Below are 21,298 nucleotides of genomic sequence, written 5' to 3'. Positions count from 1 at the left end.
TGTAAACACAAAGCAGAAGAAGGTTCTAGCATATTTAAGACCCATAATAAGATACTTTATTTGAACCATTACTTTATTTGAACAGGGCAGTGCAGTACTGCCCTCTGAGTTGGGACATTTGCACTTCCCAGCACTGGGAGATAGTAACAAGAAAAGGTATGTAACTGTGCTTTTTTGTGAGATGAGCACATACTCAGACCTGATCCTTGGGATCCAAGGTAAGTTGCCTGCCCTCCTGTAGCATACTTAACCTGCAGTGGAACACTGATCAGCTGTTTACAATGATCTTTAAAAAATGTTTATCACTTCCACTGAAGCATAAGCTTGCAGAAGGCAGGGACTGTGTGTTACTCTCAGAAAGTAGGGAGTTTGCATTATCATAATTTTTCTCATAACACACTTGTTGAAAGACTAACAGACTATCTGACTGAATTGAAGAATAGATGATTAATATCTCCAAGGGCCAATAGCATATGGATTTTAATTAAATCACAGGTTGTAAGTAACTTTTTTCTACCACATCTAAATTCACTACTGAACTGCACTCTTCCATCTTTTATTTTTCCGCCTGTTCTATTCTACTACCTTGGTCTAGGAGCAGTGCTTTGAATAATGTCCAGTAAAGTCTTTTGGTTTTGGATGTGTATCCATTTTGAAAAATAATGTTTTGAAGGCAAAAGTCATATATGTCATTAACCTCATTAGGGAATTTAGACTAGAAAGAAAGTACACCTCTCCTCTCCAAAAATCTCTTAAATATGCACAAAAAACTATTACGGTTTTTAATAATAACCCTCACTAAGATGTATGCCAAATATTTAATAATAAGGATGTGATTAAATAAATTCTAATATTTCTTACTGATACACAGTATAGTGGCATCAAAGGTAGCATGATAAGATACCAAGTGAATAAATTTCAAAATTATATAAATTCAATCATTTTAACTAAATGATGTGAGAATAAATAAAGGTAAAGAGATAAAGAAAATATGTAAAATTATAATCATGTTATGGTGGTAGAGTGGTGTTACAAGCTTCTAAAAGTTTTCACTTGAATTTCTTAACAATGTTGTATATATGACCAACAAATGAAAATGCTTATATAATACAGAAAATCATGGATTTTACATATTTTTACATATATTTATAAAGTAGATTCTGTCAACAACTAGATAAGGTAAATTCTTTTTACTGACTAGCTTTATCAAGTGGCTATCATATGTCTACCATTAGGGTAGGTCGTTTTACATTCTAATTTCTAATCATCATGGCCATCTTATAAGTTAGGAACCATTATCCCCATTTTAGACAGGATTAGAGTGGTTATATAACTTGTCTAAGTTCACACAGCTAGTAAACAGCAGGGCTGAAATCTGAATCCTGGTTTTTGTATAATTCCAAAGTTAATTTCTTTTTCAATTACTCAGTAACACAATAGAATGCAGTGACATAAACCCATAAATAATGCAAGGGTGATGAGACATTAAAAAAAGACTAATAAGGAAAAATGGGTAAGCAATATAGCAATACAGCATGTGGGCTTTATGATTTGAGTCTGTCATCAAAGTCCATTTCCATCTAAAGAGTACAGAGATAAATCAACAGCTTATAAATTCTACCTGTTAGATTACCTTTCTCAGCTTCAACTTTTGAGACAAATATCTGAAGCACACAAGACTCTAAATTAAGGCCTTCTAGTAGATTTTACATAAATGTTAATATTTTTTGTTTGTTTTTTTTAAGGAAGGAAATGTAGTGCTTTCAACATCGTTGCAATGTATGCTGTGTCTAAAACAGCTCATTGAATAATAATAATTAGGCAACAGAAATCTCCATTCAACAATAATTTATGTTACTATTAATAACAATCCACTTTCCCTTTTCAAAATCCATAGACCTTTTTGTGTGAGGTCTAACTTGTCACCTGGCTAATGAGATGCTGATGTATCTTGAATGAATTGGCAGCCAGCCCATCCTTAGAGTTCTTTAACGTGAGGAAGAAAAACTAGGTAGAAGGGTAAAGTGACAGCAGAGAATAATGTTTTCAACAAAAAAGGGGTGCTTTCCCCAGTCTTAGGCTTTTCGCACGCTGCTTCTCAAGGCTCAGGTTCCCAGTGCCTTGACTGCAACACTGCTGCATGCTGACATCTTAACCATTCCTTTAAAGAGTAAGACAGTTGTTGCTTGTATAGAAAGTCTTTCCTTTCCTGGTGAATTCGTTATAAAAAATTTTTTATAGTATTTGCTCTATTCACTCAAGTGCATTTGCTCATTCAATTATCCACTCACTCACTCATTCATTTTTTATGTGCCCATGCAACAAAAGTTGAAAAATAAATAGATTATCTACTAGAGGTGGATCTCTTTTGGGCATTTAAAATACATCGTTGGGGCACCTGGGTGGCTCAGTCCGTTGAGCGTCCGACTTTGGCTCAGGTCATGATCTCACAGTTTGTGGGTTCGAGCCCCGCATTAGGCTCTGTGCTGACCGCTTGCTCAGAGCCTGGAGGCTGCTTCAGATTCTGTGTCTCCTTCTCTCTCTGCCCCTCCCCCGCTCACTCTTTTTCTCACTCTGTTTGTCAAAAATAAATAAATGTAAAAACATTTTTTTAAATACATTGTCTGATTTAGTAATCCAAGAATCTTGTAAGGTAGTTATCATAACCCATATTTTGCAGATGAAACAACAGAATCGGAGAAGGTAATAAATGCCCAAATTTACAAAGATAGGAAATGACACAGCTGGCTCAAATCTACCTGACTCAATAGTTCTTGCTTTCGTTAATCCAGTTTGTTGACTTCTTCAACATATCCTCTAACAGATGGGTGCTGAGGCTATTCAGGAAAATGAGATGTAGTCACTCTATCTCTGAGCTCACAAAGTATATAAGGGAGACAAAGTATAATGGAGCAAATGTTCATCAGATATATAAACAGCAGGTAAACAGGAGATATATAAATATATTGAAAAAGTAAGCAACTTCAGGAGGAGGGTAAAAAGGAAAGTGCAGGAAGGATCCAAAGTAATGATACATAAGCCTAGTCTTAAAAGAAGTAGAGATTTTGTAGAGTAGGTAGGGGCAAGAGAAAACATGAAGAAGGACATATCCTGCAGAGGAAGATCATACACAAAAGGATGGAAGTGAGAAAATAGAAAGTGAGTTCTGGGAACCTAAATGGTGAGCAGTTTGGTGTAGATATGGAGGGCTGTGGTGGGGAGTGGCAGTGAAGAAATTAGGTTAAAAAGACAGGCAGAAGCCAGATCATGAAGGACCTTGTTTTTCATGTGAAGGTGTTTAAATTTTGTCTTACAGATGATAGGAACCTATTAAGAATTTTATGGAGAGGTGTGATATTATGAGGCTTCTATTTATAAACATAACTCTGTAAGTATATTTTATAAATATGACTCTGGCAGAGTTTGAGGAGGTTGGGAGAGACAGAAGATAGAGTCCAGTTAAAAGATTAAGATAGTAATTTTGGCAAAGATGATAAACATTTACAATAAAACAATGACAGTAGAAACCTGGGGTTGGGGAAAATAGAAGGATTTAAGAGACATTTAGGAGGCAGAACTGAAAAGTTCTAGTGATAAACCTTTATACTTCAACTCAAGGTTGATTTTCAGGTTTTGATTTGGGCTTTTGGGTAAATGTAGTTAGGTGCATTGGAAACTGGGTAAATGTAGTTAGGTGCATTGGAAATAGACAAAGAGGAAGGGTCAGTGGCACTCAGCAAGGTAAGATTTGGAACACTGAACTTTATATGCTTGTAGGATACATTGACTGATACGTTCAGAAAGTTGGGCAAATATTGGTCTAAAATTCAGAAGAAAGATTTCAGCTGCAGATGGGAATACAGATGATGTCAGATCTGTGGAAATGGATGTAGATGTCCAGCATCATATGTATTGTGAGAAAAGACCCAAGGACTGAAACCCCAGTAAATATCAACATTAAAGGCACAAGCAGAGGAAGAGAAATTAGTACTAAAAAATACAATCAGAGAGGTAGGAGGGAGATAAAAGGGAGATTATGTCATCATAAACATCAGTGGAGAAGGGGAAGGTAGTTAAAAGACAGAGAGTGGCAAAATATTCTGCTTCATTTTAGAATTATTTGTTTAGATGTCTAATACTCCATTAGAGTTTAAACTTCTTCTTATGAACATATAACAAGGATGGGCATATATATATATATATATATATATATATATATATATATATATAGAGAGAGAGAGAGAGAGAGAGAGAGATGTAGATAGATATGGATGGATGGATATATATATATGTACATATATATATATATATATTACTGAAAAACAAAGAAAGTAGAAAAAGGGAAGTCATCAAAAGGAAATAATCAAGAGATGTTAGAATTAAAACAGCAGTGCTTGTCCTGGTTTATTCATATTTCAATGTTTTAGAAGAAAAGTTTGGTTAAGTACCAGAGTGACACAGCTTAACAGATACACAAAATTGATGCTAACAATTATCAACATTACGCTACAAAATGTCACATAACAGAAATAGAGGAATGAGAATTAAGCTTGAGATCAAATACATCAGGAATGAAGAGCCAATGGAAGTTTTTGAACAAGTAAATTAAATGATTAGTAAACTGTAATGTCTTAGGGGATTGGTTGAAATAATAAAAAATAAACATGAAATAATAAGAAATTGAGAGTGAAGTAACATTTAAGAGAAGAGAAAATATTAGTGATGAAATAGGATACAGAAGGGCCCCAGTACTTTGATTTATGTTTAGTTTCTTTGTATTGAAAACTCTACTCCCAGACTTGTCCCTTGGCTACTTATTCTTTAAGTCTTTGCTTAAAGGCCTCCATAAAACCCTTAACCTGCTATGTCTCCCTACTATACTTTCTCATGACTTTTTTTTTCTTAACATTTATACAATTTATAATTCTCTCTTTGAGGGATTATTTGCTTATTGCCTGCCCCCCCCCCCACACTGAGGCACTAAAAGATTAAATAACTTGTCAAAAATCACACATCCCTTAAGTAGCAAAACCAGGATATGAATGCAGTTCTGTCTTACTTGAAAGCCTATATTCTTCCTGCTATACCACACTGCCACAAGGAAAATAAAAGATGGACAAAATGCTATGATAGTTTAAATCAAAGACTCTATCCAACTCAGGAGATCAGAGATGCAATCATGAAAAAATGGCATTTATGCTGGGTCTTAAGAGTGTAGATGTTTTCAACCAGTGGAAATGTTTTCAACCAGTAGAGACAGAAGGAGAATTTTGTTGTTTTGTTTATTTGTTGTTGTTTTTCCAGGTAGAAGATATAGCATGATCAAAGATATAAGCAAGGAAAGTACAAGTCATGTTTGGGGAAAAAGGACAGAACAATTAGGTAAGAATATAGGAGGATGATGAGAGAGAAGCATGAAAACTATGGCTCAGGCCAGAGAATGGACCCAAATATGGCAAACTTATGGGATAAAATGCAGCAGCAATGAAGAGCTAATGAAAGTTTTTGAACAAGTAAATTCAATGATTAGTAAAACTGTAATGCCTTAGGGGATTGGTTGGATGTTAATGAATAGAGCAAAACCCACTCAAATTAAGATAACAAAATAATAAAGGATATGTAGGGATCACAAAAAGCCAACTATAGGAAATACCATTAGACTTTATGGGAATTGGAAACCTATCCAACAAGCATTCTTTCCACACTTGTGTTTGTGTGTGCATTTGTGTGTGTGTGCGTGTGTGAACATCTCTTCCATTTACTGGATGTCTGTTCTTTCTTCAACCTTATTTCCTTCACTCTGCTCATGGTTCCCAGTTCTCTTAACTGTGATTTTCACCTTGCTCTGGACTGACAGAGAGTCAAATCTAGTCTCAATTCTACACTCCCAGTACCATATAATTATAGTTTCTGGGTTTGGTGGCTCACATTTTGAGAAAAGTATCTAATTTATATGACCTAATCAGTTGCTTCTTGGGTGACCTGGTATCAACATGGCTGCCTAGGTGCACTGTTTCTTAATCAGGTATCAGGAACTGGTAGGAGTCTGGGCAATTCTAAAGGAAGAGAGTGTGGGCTGGGCAGACACTTGTAAATATGAGTAACAAATGGATTTAAGGGGAGAGAGTGAAAGGAGGTAAACCTCTAAGGAGGCTCTTGTAATAGTCTACACAAGAAATAACAGTAGTGGTGGTAGGTATGGAAAAGAGAACTTAACCAAAAGCCACAATCAGAGCAGAATTTAATAAATGATCAATGGAAAAATGTGTGTGGGGGTGTGTGTGTCAGAAAATAATGCAAAACTATCTTTGAAGTTTCCATACCAGAGACTAGGAAAATGCCTGATGTAGTTTCATAAGACATTAGAGACTGGGGGGTTTAATATACCTTCCCTTTATGAGAAAATAAAATTGGGACCAGAGAGACAAAGTGACTTTAAGTAACAGTCAATTAGTAGTAGAGTAGGAATTACGACTTGTGGAGATTGGACTTGGCCAGGAAGTGGTGATAAAAATTTGGACCTTGGGTGGGGTAGAAGAAATGGTGCTGCAAGATTTCCAAGAAAATAGGCAAGAACACTATTCCATGGGAAGTGTTAGAGATACAAAAGGAAAGATACCTGTGTTAGTAAAGTGAAGATATAAGAGTAACAGAATTGGGCACTGAATAAGAGAAAAGTGGAAGCTGGTCAGGACTAGGGCTAGTCATGGTCGGGTAGGTATAGAATGTATAAGAAATCAAGTTAGCTGGGAACCAAGAACACTGAAAAGAAGGCTTACTAGTCACCAGTGGTAGTGTGAGTCGGAAGCCAGATTGACATGGTCAGTCAGCCAACTGACAGCAATTGAATGGAATCCAGGTATTAACATATGCACAACAAACCCAGGAAGAGAAGATGGTTTTGGTGTAGAAAATTATGAATTTACCACATTACACATTTTGAGATGGGGGTGTTGGCAAGAAATTCACGTGGAGATGCCCTGTAGACCACTGGAAATATGGGAGTGGACCTCGGAAATGTGATCCTAGCCAGAGGCATATCTGTCTGTCTATCAAATGACCTGCTAAAAGTGACATTCTAGAGAGAAGAGAAGATGTCTCAGTGTAGCCTTATTTTGGTGGGGGTGGGGGGGAAGGAAGAGAAGATCTCAAAATAAGGCTATTAGTCTTGGACAGTAGAGTGGTTTGATTGCCACTGGAGATTTGGGAAAACTATAAATTTTATCATGCTTTGGTAGCATATTAGAACTGTTATACAGCAGTTACACAGCAACTCTTTCAACAAAAGACTACTGAAAAAGACACAAATTACAGGGTCCATTTTGTTTACCTAGGTAGATGAATTAAAGGGGAAAAAACCTCACCACTAGTCATGGCCTCCTTCATTAAAGAACAACTCTTTCTTTAAAGCATTATTTGAATAATTGCAATCCTGAGGAGGACTCTATGGACTGACTCTAAGGAACCTAAGTAGTTCCTTAAGCTTTAGTCACCGTGCTAGTGCCACGTAATTCCAGTGGCAGGAATTTTAAATGGAACTAGTGTAAAATTCTGCCAAACAAGTAGATGCTAAGGATAACTATGGTCCAAATTAAGTCCTTTAGTTTAGGGAACTTGAATACCAGGCCAAGAAAAAGAAAGATGAGGTGATGAGAAAAGAAGGAGAAAGACAGAAACAATTGGCAAAAGAAGCAAAAATTAAAACACACAGTAAAAGATTACTTAAGTAGGAGCCATGAGACAGTAAAAACAAGAAAGATCTGAGTAAGCAGAAACTAGTAATCCTGGAAAAAAGTTAGTAGTAGAGAAGAGCCAAACAAAAATAATAATAATTTACTCGAGAAAAGAAGTTTCCTGTTGAGGCTGCAACACAATCGTTGAGTTGCAAAACTGTGTAGCATCCTGAACAACCTTTGAGTTGTCTTCCAGTCTTTCAGAGATCTGTGAAGCTCAGATAACTGTCTTTCTTAATAACATGAATAGCCTTATAATAATTCCTTCTTATTATCACATATACCTTATAATAACCGTTTATCACTTAAGTCTGCCTACATGTGTCTTTGATTTCCACAACCTAAATAGCCAAACATACGTTTTGCTCATCAGGTGAACCCTAGATGGAAAAGGGGAAGGGAAAAAGGAAGAAGCAAGCATTCAATCACAACAAACAAAACAGGATTTCTAAAGGGGATGTGTGTATATGTAAAACCCTCTGAAGACATGCTCATACTATATACATTTATGCATACAAGTGTGTGTGTGTGTGTGTGTGTGTGTGTGGTAAATCAGTGGATGAAGTAAATAGGAAGAACTGGAGATAACAGAACAAATCAGCACAAAATATGAAATAACTGTGTATATTTACTATTTAAAATGTTAAGATTTAAAATAATTGATAGAGACTATGATGAAAGAATAAGAACAAGAGTATTTTTTAAAAATAGAACTTGCAGGGATGAATAGTGAATTTAAAAATTCCACAAGTGGGTTAACAGATTAACTATCTCTTTAAAAGAGACTTAGCAAATCAGTAAAGGATCTTACCCAGATTGTAACATACAGAGACAAAGACACAGGAAATATGAGAGACGTGGTGAGGAATAAGTGCTGCCCAGGAGTCAAGAAAGTAAAGGAAACAAATATGGAAAGAAATAATATCTGATATTTCCAGAAATAGAAATATTAAAGAAGTTTGTTTTGTTTCATTAATGATCAATAAAAACAAAGTCACAACCAAGTACATCACAATTAAACAACAATGACAGGAAAATCTTTAAAGGTAGCCAGAGAAAGAAAAAGACCAACCATAAAATAATGACAGACTTTTCATCAACTATGATAAATGTCAAGAGACGATAAAATATTACCTTCAAAGAACTGAGTGAAAATATTCATAAACCTGTTGACTTTATACTCAACTAATTATCATTCAAAAGTGAGGGCAAAATGAAGATATATTTAGACAAAGTTTGAAAATATATCACTCACTGATCTTCAGTGAAAATATCAGAATATGTACTTGGGTAAGAAGAAAACTGATCCCAGAAAGGAGTGGGGAGTATATGCTAAGGAGAAAAAAAAGTAAACATGATGCTATATGCAAATAAGCACTAACTATGAAGACTACTATCTAAATAGGGGAAAATCACTTTTTTGTTAATTCTTAGAAGATGAAAACTTCGTATTTATCACTTACGCAATTTCATCAGTAACTACAACAAAGTGGAGTCACAATAAATACTTGATTAAATAAATTTGTGATGTATAAATAAAATGTGTCTCATCTCAATGTTAGGTCAAATTCCCTGCTTTGCTAATGAGGAAACTGAAAATATAGAAGACTGACCCAGTATTGTGTGACATATTGAACCTGATCCACCCTTTAGAGAACAGGAAAGATATTACAATGCCAAGAAGATTATGACAGTTTCTCTTATTACTGTAGGTTTGAGTCTACTAACAATACAAAGTGCCTATTGCTGAAGAAACTAGTTGGTTGGGAAATTTTATTATTAGCTGTCTCTTATCTCATCCATGTTCTAAACATCACAAGAACTACAAAGAAATGGACACTGATGAATTCATTCAAGAAATATTAATTAAACACCTATCATAAGCTAAATACTATATTAGGTGTTGAAGATGTAACAATGAAAAAGATATATCTAATCCTTGTTCTCAAAGAGTTAGTAGTCCAACTGATAAGAAAGTCATTAAATGAATCCTCATGCATTATGAGAATGTAGGAAGTCCTACTGCTTACTGTGTACTACATGCAAATGTAAGGGGAGAATATACGTTCTCTGGTTTATCATATGGAATGAGAGTAATTAAAAATATGTGAGGCAGTATATAGTCACATAAAGAATAAATGGGTAAAATAAATTAAAATGCAAAACTACTATATTCTTTAAGAAAAACTTCTTTTTAATGTTTATTTATTTTTGAGAAAGAGAGACAGAGACAGAGCTTGAGCAGGGAGGGGCAGAGAGAGAGGGAGACACAGAATCTGAAGCAGGCTCCAGGCCTGTACAGAGCCCAACATGGGGCTCAAACCCACAAACTGCAAAATCATGACCTGAACTGAAGTCAGACACTTAACCAACTGAGCAGCCACCCAGGCTTCCCAAAACTGCTAATTCTTGACAAAAATAAAAAGATGGGGAAAGACACAAAACAATTACATACATAAAAGATACGAAAAATTAATATGGATTCCTTTTATTTTTAAATTCTGAGGAATATCTTTTCCAGATATTCCATAATTTCTCAACTTTACAAAACAAAAGATATAACAGAAAATAATTTGGAAGCTTTTGTGTTAGTTTTTCATTATAATTAAAGCTTGGACATCAAATCTACTCTCATTCACTATTCCCCCTCCCAGCCCTAGAAATCTAACCTTTGATCTTTATCAACCTATTAACATCTGGGGTTCTCTTTCTCTGACAGTCTTTTGGGGTGGTTTAAACATTTAAACTTTGAAAATGAAAGCAGATGCTTGTCTTCAAAATATGTTCCCAATGTATACATGTAACTGCTGATGTCTGAAACCTACTCTTTGGAAAAGTGCTGCACACTGTTGATCCTCTCAGTACTTTTAGGGTGAAGTAAAGACAGGTAATTGTACCTACCATGTAGATGAGATCTGAATCATGTTAATCTCAAAAACAGGATGGTAGTACAAATATAGAAGACTGCTTTATCTTAATTCTTAAATCAAGAGCTCCTGTAAATATCTAGCACCAAATTCTTAAAACTTCTGAATAACTAGTTACAGGAACAAATAATCTTTCTTCTTCTTCTTCTTTTTTTTTTTTTTTCCAATCAATAAAGATAAGGACAAGATGGCCAGGCTATTTATATACATCTTTGCAAAATTAATACCAATGTGAAAACTACTATATGCAGAACATACAATACCAGCAGATCACTTTAATTTTCACCTGTAGAAGTACACAAAATATAACATAAGAAATGGGATAAGAAATAAGTAAAGGGATGCATTTCTCTTCTCTTGTTCCATAAAAGCAGTTTGAAATTCGGCCATAATAATTAAGACTTAGAGGACTTGATTATGCTGAATTATTGTTCTAAAAATCTAACCCAACTCAAGGTCACATTTAGGATAGTGGATACCAAGATAATGGGGGGAATTTTAGGGATTTGGAATTCCACTGGGTTTTGGGACTGGACTCTGAATTGCCTATCTTGTACTCCCTTCAGCCCTTTGAAATCCTACCTGCTATTTGTTCATTCCTTTTTTTACTTCTGCGATTACTGAGTATCTACTGTGTGCCATGCACTTTTCTATAGATAGCTATCACTTCTCCCCCTAAAGACTCAACTCAAAGGTCTCCTTTCTGTAACTTCTACTTAACCCTTCTCCACAATAAATTAAACCCTCTCACTACATCAAAATCAACTTCTCCCTTCTCTGGGTTCCCATACCTTTTCATTCATGACTCTACTCTATACAGCACTTATCACAGGGTGACAGAGTGAGCTGCTTTTATGACTCTCTCCCATATGAGAGATGTGAGATCCTGGAAGACTGAGCTGTCAGCATCCTCCAGCAACAGTTCACACTGTACCTTAATTATGAGAAAGGGATCTAGGGTAGCGTCCTAAATAAGAGCACAGAATCTATAGTGAGATTACTTCTAATTCCAGCTCCATGTGACAAGAGACAAGTTACCTAGACTCTGTGCTTCAGTTTACTCATATATAAAATGGGGATAAAAACAGTACCCACCTTGTAGGTTATTGAGGATTGATTTAATACATGAAAATAATTTAGGATAGTGTCTTATATTTGCTCAATAAGTGTTAGCTAGCATTCATCATAATCATCATCATCATCATCATATCACCATCATCATCAAATTAGGCTTGGGCCACCATTACTTGGGATTAGGGCAATCCCTGCTCCCCACGTGATACTTCAAACTGAGAATGGCCAGGTTTTTAGAAGGAAAAAAGATTTTTCAGGTTTCTTTCTTTCTCTCTCTTTCTCTTTCTTTCTTTCTTTCTTTCTTTCCATATTTCATTTTTTTCTGAGTTGGGCTTCTTGTACAGAATGTCTCTTGGAAAAATTACTTATTAAAATAAGAAATAAGTTTACTTATGAAATGTCATTTGATAATTTAGTTGGCATGAAGTTACCATACTAATGTACACAGTGTATAACAGATTGAACTCAAGAGATTTAAATGACAGAATAACTGCATTATCATAGGCGGTGACAATGACAACTGTAACTCACTGGCAAGCCATCCAAATTTGACTGTAGGTTTGACCATACTACAGAGTGACAGATCGACCAGAGAGTGACAATTGAACTCTCTGATATCTTCATTTATTTCATAATCATGGCAATGTTAGTATACAGAGTGCTTTTGGGGGAAGATGGAGGAAGTAACATGTAAGTTATTAAAACAATAAAAGGATGGCAAACTGGTCTAATTAATTTCATCAGGAAAAAGTTGCACTAAAATTTGATGGCAATGACTACTTCTTAACGAATGCTGCACTTCATTTATTTTGTATTTTGGATGTTTCTCTCCAGATTAACAAAGCTTTGTTGGAAAAATATAATGATTTCAGATACAAGCAGAGGCATAAGCTATTAATGCTACTGTGGAAAGATATACCTTATATGCCAGTACAGAAAAAAAACAAAAAAAGATTCTTCTTTTTTCTAAAAGTCACATAATCCCTAAGGGAAGAAAAGCTTGGAATGAAGCAATTAGCCTATCACAAATCACACTGTTTGGCTGTGGACAGGTATTCATTGGTATAAGATCACAGGCATAGTTCTGACTACTGCACTTGTTTGTTCCCTGGATCTTCTCAGGTCTGGATAGAGAGAAGTAGAAAATGCTTATAGTTGTATATACACTTAACAATTCACAGAGAACTTTCTTACATACCACCATCTCATTTATTGGTCATAGCAAGAATTAGTTATTCTTCTTTTCCAGATGAGGAAATAAGGATCAGAGAAGAGAAGTGATTTACTCAAGTTCACAGAGCACATAAATAGCAGAATCAGACAAAGAACTTGAGAATTTTTGATTCCATGTCCTAAGGAGTCTCATCTATTCCTCAAGCTGTTTTAATTTATACTGTACTTGGAAGCTTAGGTCTCCCCCCTCTTCAGTGTGAAGGGGAAAGTACAATTGATTCTCAGTAACACCTAACAACTTATACTTTTTCCCTGAATTTTCATTTTACCTTGGCTGGGAATTTACACATCTTTTTATTGATTTATTTGTTCAACAAGCATTCATTAAGATCTGGCCATGTACCCAGTTCATGAGTCAGAATAAAGGTTACATAGAAGTTTCAGTCAGGGAATAAAGTCTATATATTTAATCAACAAGAATCAAACAAATCTAAGAAACCTACCCCCCTCCGTTTTACCTTTCAAAAATTGATATTGTATGCCTTCTGTCACTTTTTGATTATCAGTGCATTGATTATATATTTTGTGAATTTGAATCTAAATTCCAATGATCTGAAAAGCATACTTTGATTTTCGCATGTGCTTGGAAACTGAGTGAATTTCAATATTACAAAACATAGTTACATTATGAACAAAATAACAAATGGTCATAATCATCAATTTTATTCACTTCCATTTCAAGATGAGAAAGAAAAGGCCTAGAACTGTTCGAGTCTACACAGGAAGCAAGCAGAACCAGGACTTGAACTAAACTCTCTTTGTTAAACTGAATTTAATAATTAAGTTTCCCTTGATGTATCCAGAGACTGGAAAGAACAATGGAATATGGAATAAAATATGGACAGCCTTTTGAGACAATATTCAGAGGTATGTCTAGAACCAATCCCATTTTTTAAGCCTCTGTAAATCAAATATACACAAATTCTGCAAAATCTAGACCACAGCCATGTTTTTTAAAAAATTAAGTACATAAATCTTTTTCCTGGGGAGCTGGAGGGATTTTTATATGTATCATTTCCCATTGCTAAAGATTCTTAATTAATAAAAATATTTTATTAGTGTTATTTTTCTTACCAGCACCTCTAAAGAATAAGGGAAGAAAAATATCATTTCAGTCTAAAGATGAATAAACTAAAATACTGGGAAGGCAGTGTGTTTTTCTAATTTACCTGAGTACTTTAGTGTTAATGTTATTAGTGCATATTGGTGTGGGAGAGATTCAGTTTATGGTCTACAAGACTGAACACCAATTTTTTACTAACATTGATGTTATTTCACTGAATACCAACTGTATAAAAGCAGAATCTTCCTGGATCTATGTGATTTTCTTTATTTGATAAATTAACCTTGAAAAAGCATTTACCAAATGTCTTCCAAGGGCCAAAATTATGATAAGTGCTGGGGACACCCTGATGAGTAAAAGAGTCACAGCAGTGCCCTCACAGTGCTTAGTATCTGGAGCAGCGCCATCCAATAAAAATATAATGCAATCTACATATGTGATTTAAAAATGTCTACAGCCACGTTAAAAAAGTAAAAAGAAACACGTAAAGTTAATTTTAATACTGTATGTAACTCAATAATTTATAAAATGTTACCATTTCAACATAGAATGAACATATAAATTTTTGAGACACATTAAATTCTTTTTTCAAACTAAGGTGTGTATTTTACATATATGACCTCTCAATTAGGAGCAGCCGCATTTCAAGAATTCCAAAGACACATGTGGCTACTGGCAAGTGTACTAGATAGTATAGGTCTAGGGGAGAAGTTAAATAGAAAGCAATAAGAACAGTGTCAGTGCTTCGGCAGGGAAATTCAGCACTATGGGGAGCATGTGGGAGAACACCTCAACTAACTAATCTGTGTAGAGCTAGAAAAACCTTCCTGGAGGAAGTGACACTTTTAACTAAAGCTCACAAGGATGAGCTGGCATTAACCACAGGAGAGGATAGGGGTTGGGCACTCTAGTGTTAATGTTAATAATATCCAAGGCCTGTAAGAGTAGAGGGACTGTGGTGTGCCGGAAAGACACGACCATCAGGACTCTAGCATGGCCGGAACGGAGATTACTATGGAGAAGCAACAGAGATGAAAACGAAAAGGTAGAAACCGGTCCATGAAAAGCTTTGCAAGCCATGTAAAGGAATTTGGACTTTATTCTAAGGAATTCATCCTTTCTAAAGACTTAAGGCCTCTATTTATGGAACTAGCAATTTCAGACTGAAATGTGCTCCTTTTCACTGAAATACGGGGGGAGTAAGATAGATGGAGATGAAAAGGCTAAAAAGCAAGATGACCACTTATTAGAGGTAATGAAGAATTTGGCTCTACATTAAATTAGTCCCTCAGGCCATTTTCAAGTCTTAAATTTCATAAATCCAATTTTTCAGCTATAACTGCATTAGAATAGAAACTATGCTTAACAAAATGTGACTTGTTATTTATAAATTATTTTTGGAGGGAACACTATCTAACATGTGTGACATATTAACATTGAAATTTCTGCCTAGCAGTTCTGAATAGTGTGTATGAATAGTGAAGTCCCACAGGTCGTTTTTGGAATTATAAATTACTAATTTGGTAATTTACAAAGTAATCCATGGTAGTTATAAGTTTCCTGCCTCAATTTGCAGCCTTGAATCTGTCTTCTGGTGCTGATAGGATATGGAAGAGTACTGGACTATACTCATTTGTACTAGTGAAATGCACCAGGCTCTAGGTTCTACAAATTACAACTTACTTACTTGAATTATTATATAATCCCACTAAGTATATTGTGATTATAAGTGTGGTGGTCTTCCTTGTCCTAATGGATTATTAGCTTTTTGAAAGCAAGGGGAATGATTTATATTTCCATCAATATATGGGTTTTACCATGTGTCAGGAACTGTGGCATATTTCCCAGAGTGCCTGGATAATCTTGAACATATTTAGCATGAATTTATTAGAACCAGAAAAGATGTCCAGATATAGTCACAGCATATTATAGCTTGACAAAATACATGTTTGTTAAATAAAGATATTGCTTAGGAGCTGTACCAGCTTGAATAGTGTCCCCCCAAGTTTGTGTTTACCAGGAAGCTGTGAACGCGACTTTATTTCAAAATAAGGTACTTGCAGATATAATCAAGTTGAGGACATACTCTATTAGGGTAGGCGCTAAATCCAATATGACTGGTGTCTTTATACTAAAGATAAATTTGGACACAAAAAACATGTATGGGGATAGTGAGAGTGGAGGCAGAGACTCAGTGATGCATACACAAGCCAACGAACACCAGGGATTATTGGCAAGTGCCAGACACAAGGTAGCGTCAAGGAGGTAGCTATTCTCCCCCAGAGCCCTGCTGATACCTTCATTTAGGACTTCTGGCCTCCAGAACTGTGAAAGAATAAATTTGTGTTATTTTAAGCCACCAAATATGTGGTACTTTGTTAATACAGCACTAGGAAACGAAACTAACAGAGGAACCTTCCTGGGCCCTCCATTGCTTCCCATCTTCATGGATTAGCTCTCTTAAGAGACTTCTGTTTAATGGACTTGACAGATTAATCCCTTTCTCTGTTAAACTGTCTCAGCATGGTATTTTACTCTCGAATATTCCTATACAGTCCTGCTCCCACCAAAAGAGCTGTAAGCCAAGAGCACTTACTATTGCCATTAAATAATTCAATCAAATATTACATAAACTGGTGAAATATGAATGCAAAAGGAAAGACATCTGCTGTTCCCATGAAAAGTAAATTGGAGACTTTGGAGAGTCTTAATAAAGATAAGTCATGTAAAAAATGCAATCAAATTAGATGTAGGTGAGGTAATTATGAAAGATTTAAAAAATTATGAAAATGTAGAAAATTAAGAAAATCTAGAAAATATGCTCAGATTGCTTTGTAAGTACCTTTGAACTCTAAGTTCTTTTTAATAAAAATAAAATCAGCGCTTGTAGAAGGTATGCCATGGGTATGGTTTATGTAAGAATGGACTTTGTGGAACTGCAATTAGGACCTAAGCATCTCCATATATATAAATATGGATAGGTTCTATAAATTCTCCCCATGTACCAACTTTTTCTATTACCCACACAATCATAACTTTAGACTACAACAAATAAGAGGGTTTCCACTATAAGTAGAAAAACCTTGTTTACTATTACCATTTTTTAATCTAGTCACCTCTGACCCATTTTTCATTAGTACTCAGTATAATGTCTGGTATATACCAGCCTCTTCCAAAATATTTTGTGAATGAATGAGCATAAAATGCAAACTGTTTTTTTTATGTTTTTTCCTTTTCTACAGAATTATATCATCATCAATAAAGTTGTATTATTATGGGCTGATTTGAACTATAAAAATGGACTCATTATGGGGAACTCAATCTTTTAATGGCATTTATTAAAGCCTACACATATATGAATATTCTCACTTTTACAATATCATTTGTTATAGCCCTAATACGTTTTTCACATCATAATCTTTCTGAAAGTACTTAAATTGTTTCTATTCTACATCTTGATATAATTTCTCTGTAATGCCAGTGTTAGTACCCCAAGTTCGAAGATTAGGACCTTGAGACCAAAAAATTAATATCTTAAAGGCAAAAATACCCAGTTATGCCTCTGATTCTAGATTAGTACAGACTCTGTCATTAATTAGGCTGTATACCTTCGAGGATACTATTGACCCTCTCAGAGTCGCAGTTTCTTCAGTTATCAGATGAGGTTTTTGATTGGCTGACTGCCCTCAGCCCTAGTCTTCATTTTCAGCACCAGAAAATTCTGGATTTTCTTATGAATAAAAAATGTGACTTTTCACTGTCATCATTTCCATATGGGAGACAGAGAACAACACATATAGCCAGTTAAATCATGACAAAAAGATAAGGTAAGGTGGTAATGTTTAGTGAGTATGGGCTGGAAAGAAAGGGACACAAGACAGAGAGTGAATTAATGCAGCCTACTAGTACAAACTCTTTTTGGGAAACAAATACAATGGCATATTTTATGATCATCTAACCCACAAGAATTGTGCTCTTAGTTGCCTAAAGGAATCTCAGTGGTAAGTTGGAAGGGCCTTGAGGTATATATAAAGCTTAAAACATTTAAAGACTTGGTCAGCTCTTTATATTTTATTATTCTAACTAAGTAAAATATAGTCTTATTAAGTTATGTCATAAAACAATTGCTATATGATCCCTAAATCTTGATCTGAATGAATTTATAATCAAGCTTTATTCCTTAAATTATAGATAATATTAAGACTAGAGGCAACCAATATCAGGTTCTTTTTACAAGTTATACAATTATTTATTTTTCTCCACTTCTTTAGCTACTTAGGTAACTTAATAGGGGCCATGGGAAAGAAATCCTAATACATTTGGTAAATAAAAATGATGTAGGGTTTCAGATGGCCCACAAGACAAAGAATGTAACATGAATTCTGTTAAATAACTGCAGGAGTTGTATTTTTGCCTTGGAAAACTTTCATCATGGAACACAGCTGTGAAACAACTTTGGCTTCAAACAGAAAGGCTATAATAAAGCGCCTCCTAGCTAGACTTAAGTTCAAGAGGTTTATGGTGGCGAACAGCAGAAAAGATGAAATGTTTCAATAAGCCCCTCAGGCTGATTTAGTTAGCATTCACAAAGTGGAATAACCTATACATCACATACCCTTTGTTAGCTGGTTGTTTAGAATAGATGTATGAGTCACTAGATTTTATTTTAGCAGTTGGGCAATGCAATTCTCCTTTTGCCCAAAATATTAAAATGCAGAAATGTGAAACTAAGAGAGGTAATGTCAGATCTTATACAGAATGCTTATCAACCACTGTGATGGATCAAGAAATTCTGCTCTCATCATTCCATGTTGCACCTTGGTAGGCACAATGATAAATTACCTCTCATGAAAAAACAATCTATTGTTCAACTAATCAGCAACTATAGTATATTTTCTTAAATTGTGTGGGGAGAGGTGCTGGGTGAGGGAAGCTTGCAGAACCAAAAGAAAGCTGATATAGAGAGAAAGATAGGCAAGATTCTATTCTGAATGATTTTAAGTACAAATGAATCCCTCTGGGAGTTTGGAGGATATGTGTATATATGTGTGTGTGTGTGTGAGTGTGTCTGTATATATGTGTGTGTGTGTGTCTGTATATGTGTATATATATATATATATATATATATACACACACACACACATACATATGTGTATATATATATATATATACACAGACGCACACACACACATACATATATTAGTGTTGTTTTTTTTTCTCTGAGACACTGTTCAGAATTAATGAGGGTACCTGCAACGATGCTGGCAAGCTGCTGGGTTCTGGAGATGGGGTAGAGGCTGCGAGCCTGAACGATTGCTGAAGCGATTTTCTTGGCATGCTTCTCCTCCCCGTATGTTCTCAGGATGGAGGCAAGTGCCTGTTGATCTAAAGCGTTCACAACATCAGCTGCGGTGGGCATGTCAGGGTACCTACGCACAAGAAGAGCCAATTAGTTCGCTGACGTCAGTTTTCATTGACAAGAGGTGAGACTTCAGAGTACTGAAGTCAGGCATACACACACAGTCTAAGCATCTGAGGTTTTTCAAGTCAGAGACTGAAATCTTACACAAATGAAATAGATTTTCCATTTCAAATACCCATCATAATGGCAAGAGGGGATTGTGTGTGACATTCATCAAGGTCAAAGGCAGCAGGAAATTAAAATATTTTACTAACATTTAATTCACGAAGTTATTATTCCTTATGCAGATTTCCCCTAAGCCAAAATAATGGAAAATGTTTGGATTTAGTTTGTTGAAAATTTAAACTACCATTTGATTTTTTTTCACTATAAGAAGATACAAGATACAAGATACTGACATATTTAAATGAGCCTATATCCCAGGAACTTAACTAAATCTGAGATTATAAAGTAACCGAGTACTGATATGGGAGCACAAATTGAACTTAGAAAGTCTATACAAGAAGGTACTCCCAGTCAGTTTCCCTCACAAAAAACTGAACAATCTTAATGACAATAATGTATATTACTTCAAATATTTAACGATATTGGCTTATAAACTCAGGACTAAAGTCACCATGGGGTAAAACTTAGTAATCAAGAAACAGTACTAAATAAGCCTAAGACAATAATTTTAGGTGGTGGAGACAAAGGAAAACCTCTAGCCAAACAGAACAGATCACATAGTAGGAAACAGCATTCACTCTGTCAGACCATTGCAGTTTACTTTCCTTTAGGGAAATGTGCCAAGGAATTCTAAATGATGAACGAACCGAGAACTTACTTATTGGTAAGACAGCTTTGTTAACAGTATTGTTACTACTCCTGTAATTAATACGTTGGATTGATTGCCAGTATCACACTGTGAGGACTTTAAGTAATAAGGATATGGTAGAGCTTTAAGGCCTAAGAGGGGGGTTGTAAACACCTGAAAATCCCTTCTTAAAAATAATAACCTGAACCTTGTTAACATATCTAGTGCCTCCAGGAGAATGGCTTGTCCCCTATTTTGTTATGATCTCTCTCTCTCTCTCTCTCTTTCTCTCTCTCTCTGTCTCTCACTGTGTGTGTGTGTGTGTGTGTGTGTGTGTGAGAGAGAGAGAGAGAGAGAGAGAGAGAGAGAGAGAGAGAGAGAGAGAAGGCAACATTGCTTTCCAGATCTGCCTCATTTTTTTTAGCTGCCATGACACCCCCAGACCAATGAACATCCTGTAAGGTAGTCCTGTTTCCATCTCAATAGGCTTTGTTCTGCTAATAATAATAACAACAACAACAACAATGAGGAGGAGTCAGATCCACATAGATTAGAATACCTGACTTGCTATTCACACTGAGTAAGACTTTTAACTTACTGAAACCTCAATTTCTAACCTGTAAAATGAAAGTAACCATGCTTTACTCATAGGATTATTGGGAGAATTAAGGGTGCATGCAGCTGTAAAGCAGATAGTAGAATGTCTGGCACATGGAGAAGGTCAATGAATGCGCATGTCCCCTAGATCTTGCCCATTCCTAAATTTTCCCATCATCATTCTTGGCCTCATTGACAAAATCCCTGCTAGATCTTACCTAGTTGTGCATTCAACTGCCCAAAACCACTGAGCATCAAGATAAACCTTATTAATGATGGTAAATTCAGACCCAAGGGACAAGGTCCAGTTCTACCAGGACAACTCTGAGATTAGTATAGATGGACTTAGCAGTTCTTTATAATACCTTTCTACTTTTAAGTGAGACAATTAAAACAGCATTTTGCTCAAATAGAGTTCAGTGAATAATGGGCATCATTTTATTTTACTCTCATTCT

The 21,298-nt window shown here is 35.4% G+C and overlaps 1 protein-coding gene across 6 annotated transcripts in view; it reads right to left on the bottom strand.

Annotated features, from left to right (window-relative positions):
• The window catches only part of METTL15 (methyltransferase 15, mitochondrial 12S rRNA N4-cytidine), a 207,490-nt gene that overhangs the window by 39,421 nt on the left and 146,771 nt on the right, over positions 1–21,298 (bottom strand). For 5 of the 6 annotated variants that reach the window (XM_058688518.1, XM_058688517.1, XM_058688519.1 and 2 more), the window contains one exon: positions 19,281–19,459. In XM_058688518.1, coding sequence (XP_058544501.1) covers positions 19,281–19,459 — 179 coding nt within the window. The remainder of the gene's footprint in view (positions 1–19,280; positions 19,460–21,298) is intronic. The other variant, XM_058688521.1, reaches the window with a different exon arrangement.

This window comes from Neofelis nebulosa, chromosome 10 (assembly GCF_028018385.1).
Source record: "Neofelis nebulosa isolate mNeoNeb1 chromosome 10, mNeoNeb1.pri, whole genome shotgun sequence".
In the NCBI taxonomy this organism is placed as follows: Eukaryota; Metazoa; Chordata; class Mammalia; order Carnivora; family Felidae; genus Neofelis; species Neofelis nebulosa.
This window is presented reverse-complemented; position numbering and strand designations above follow the sequence as displayed.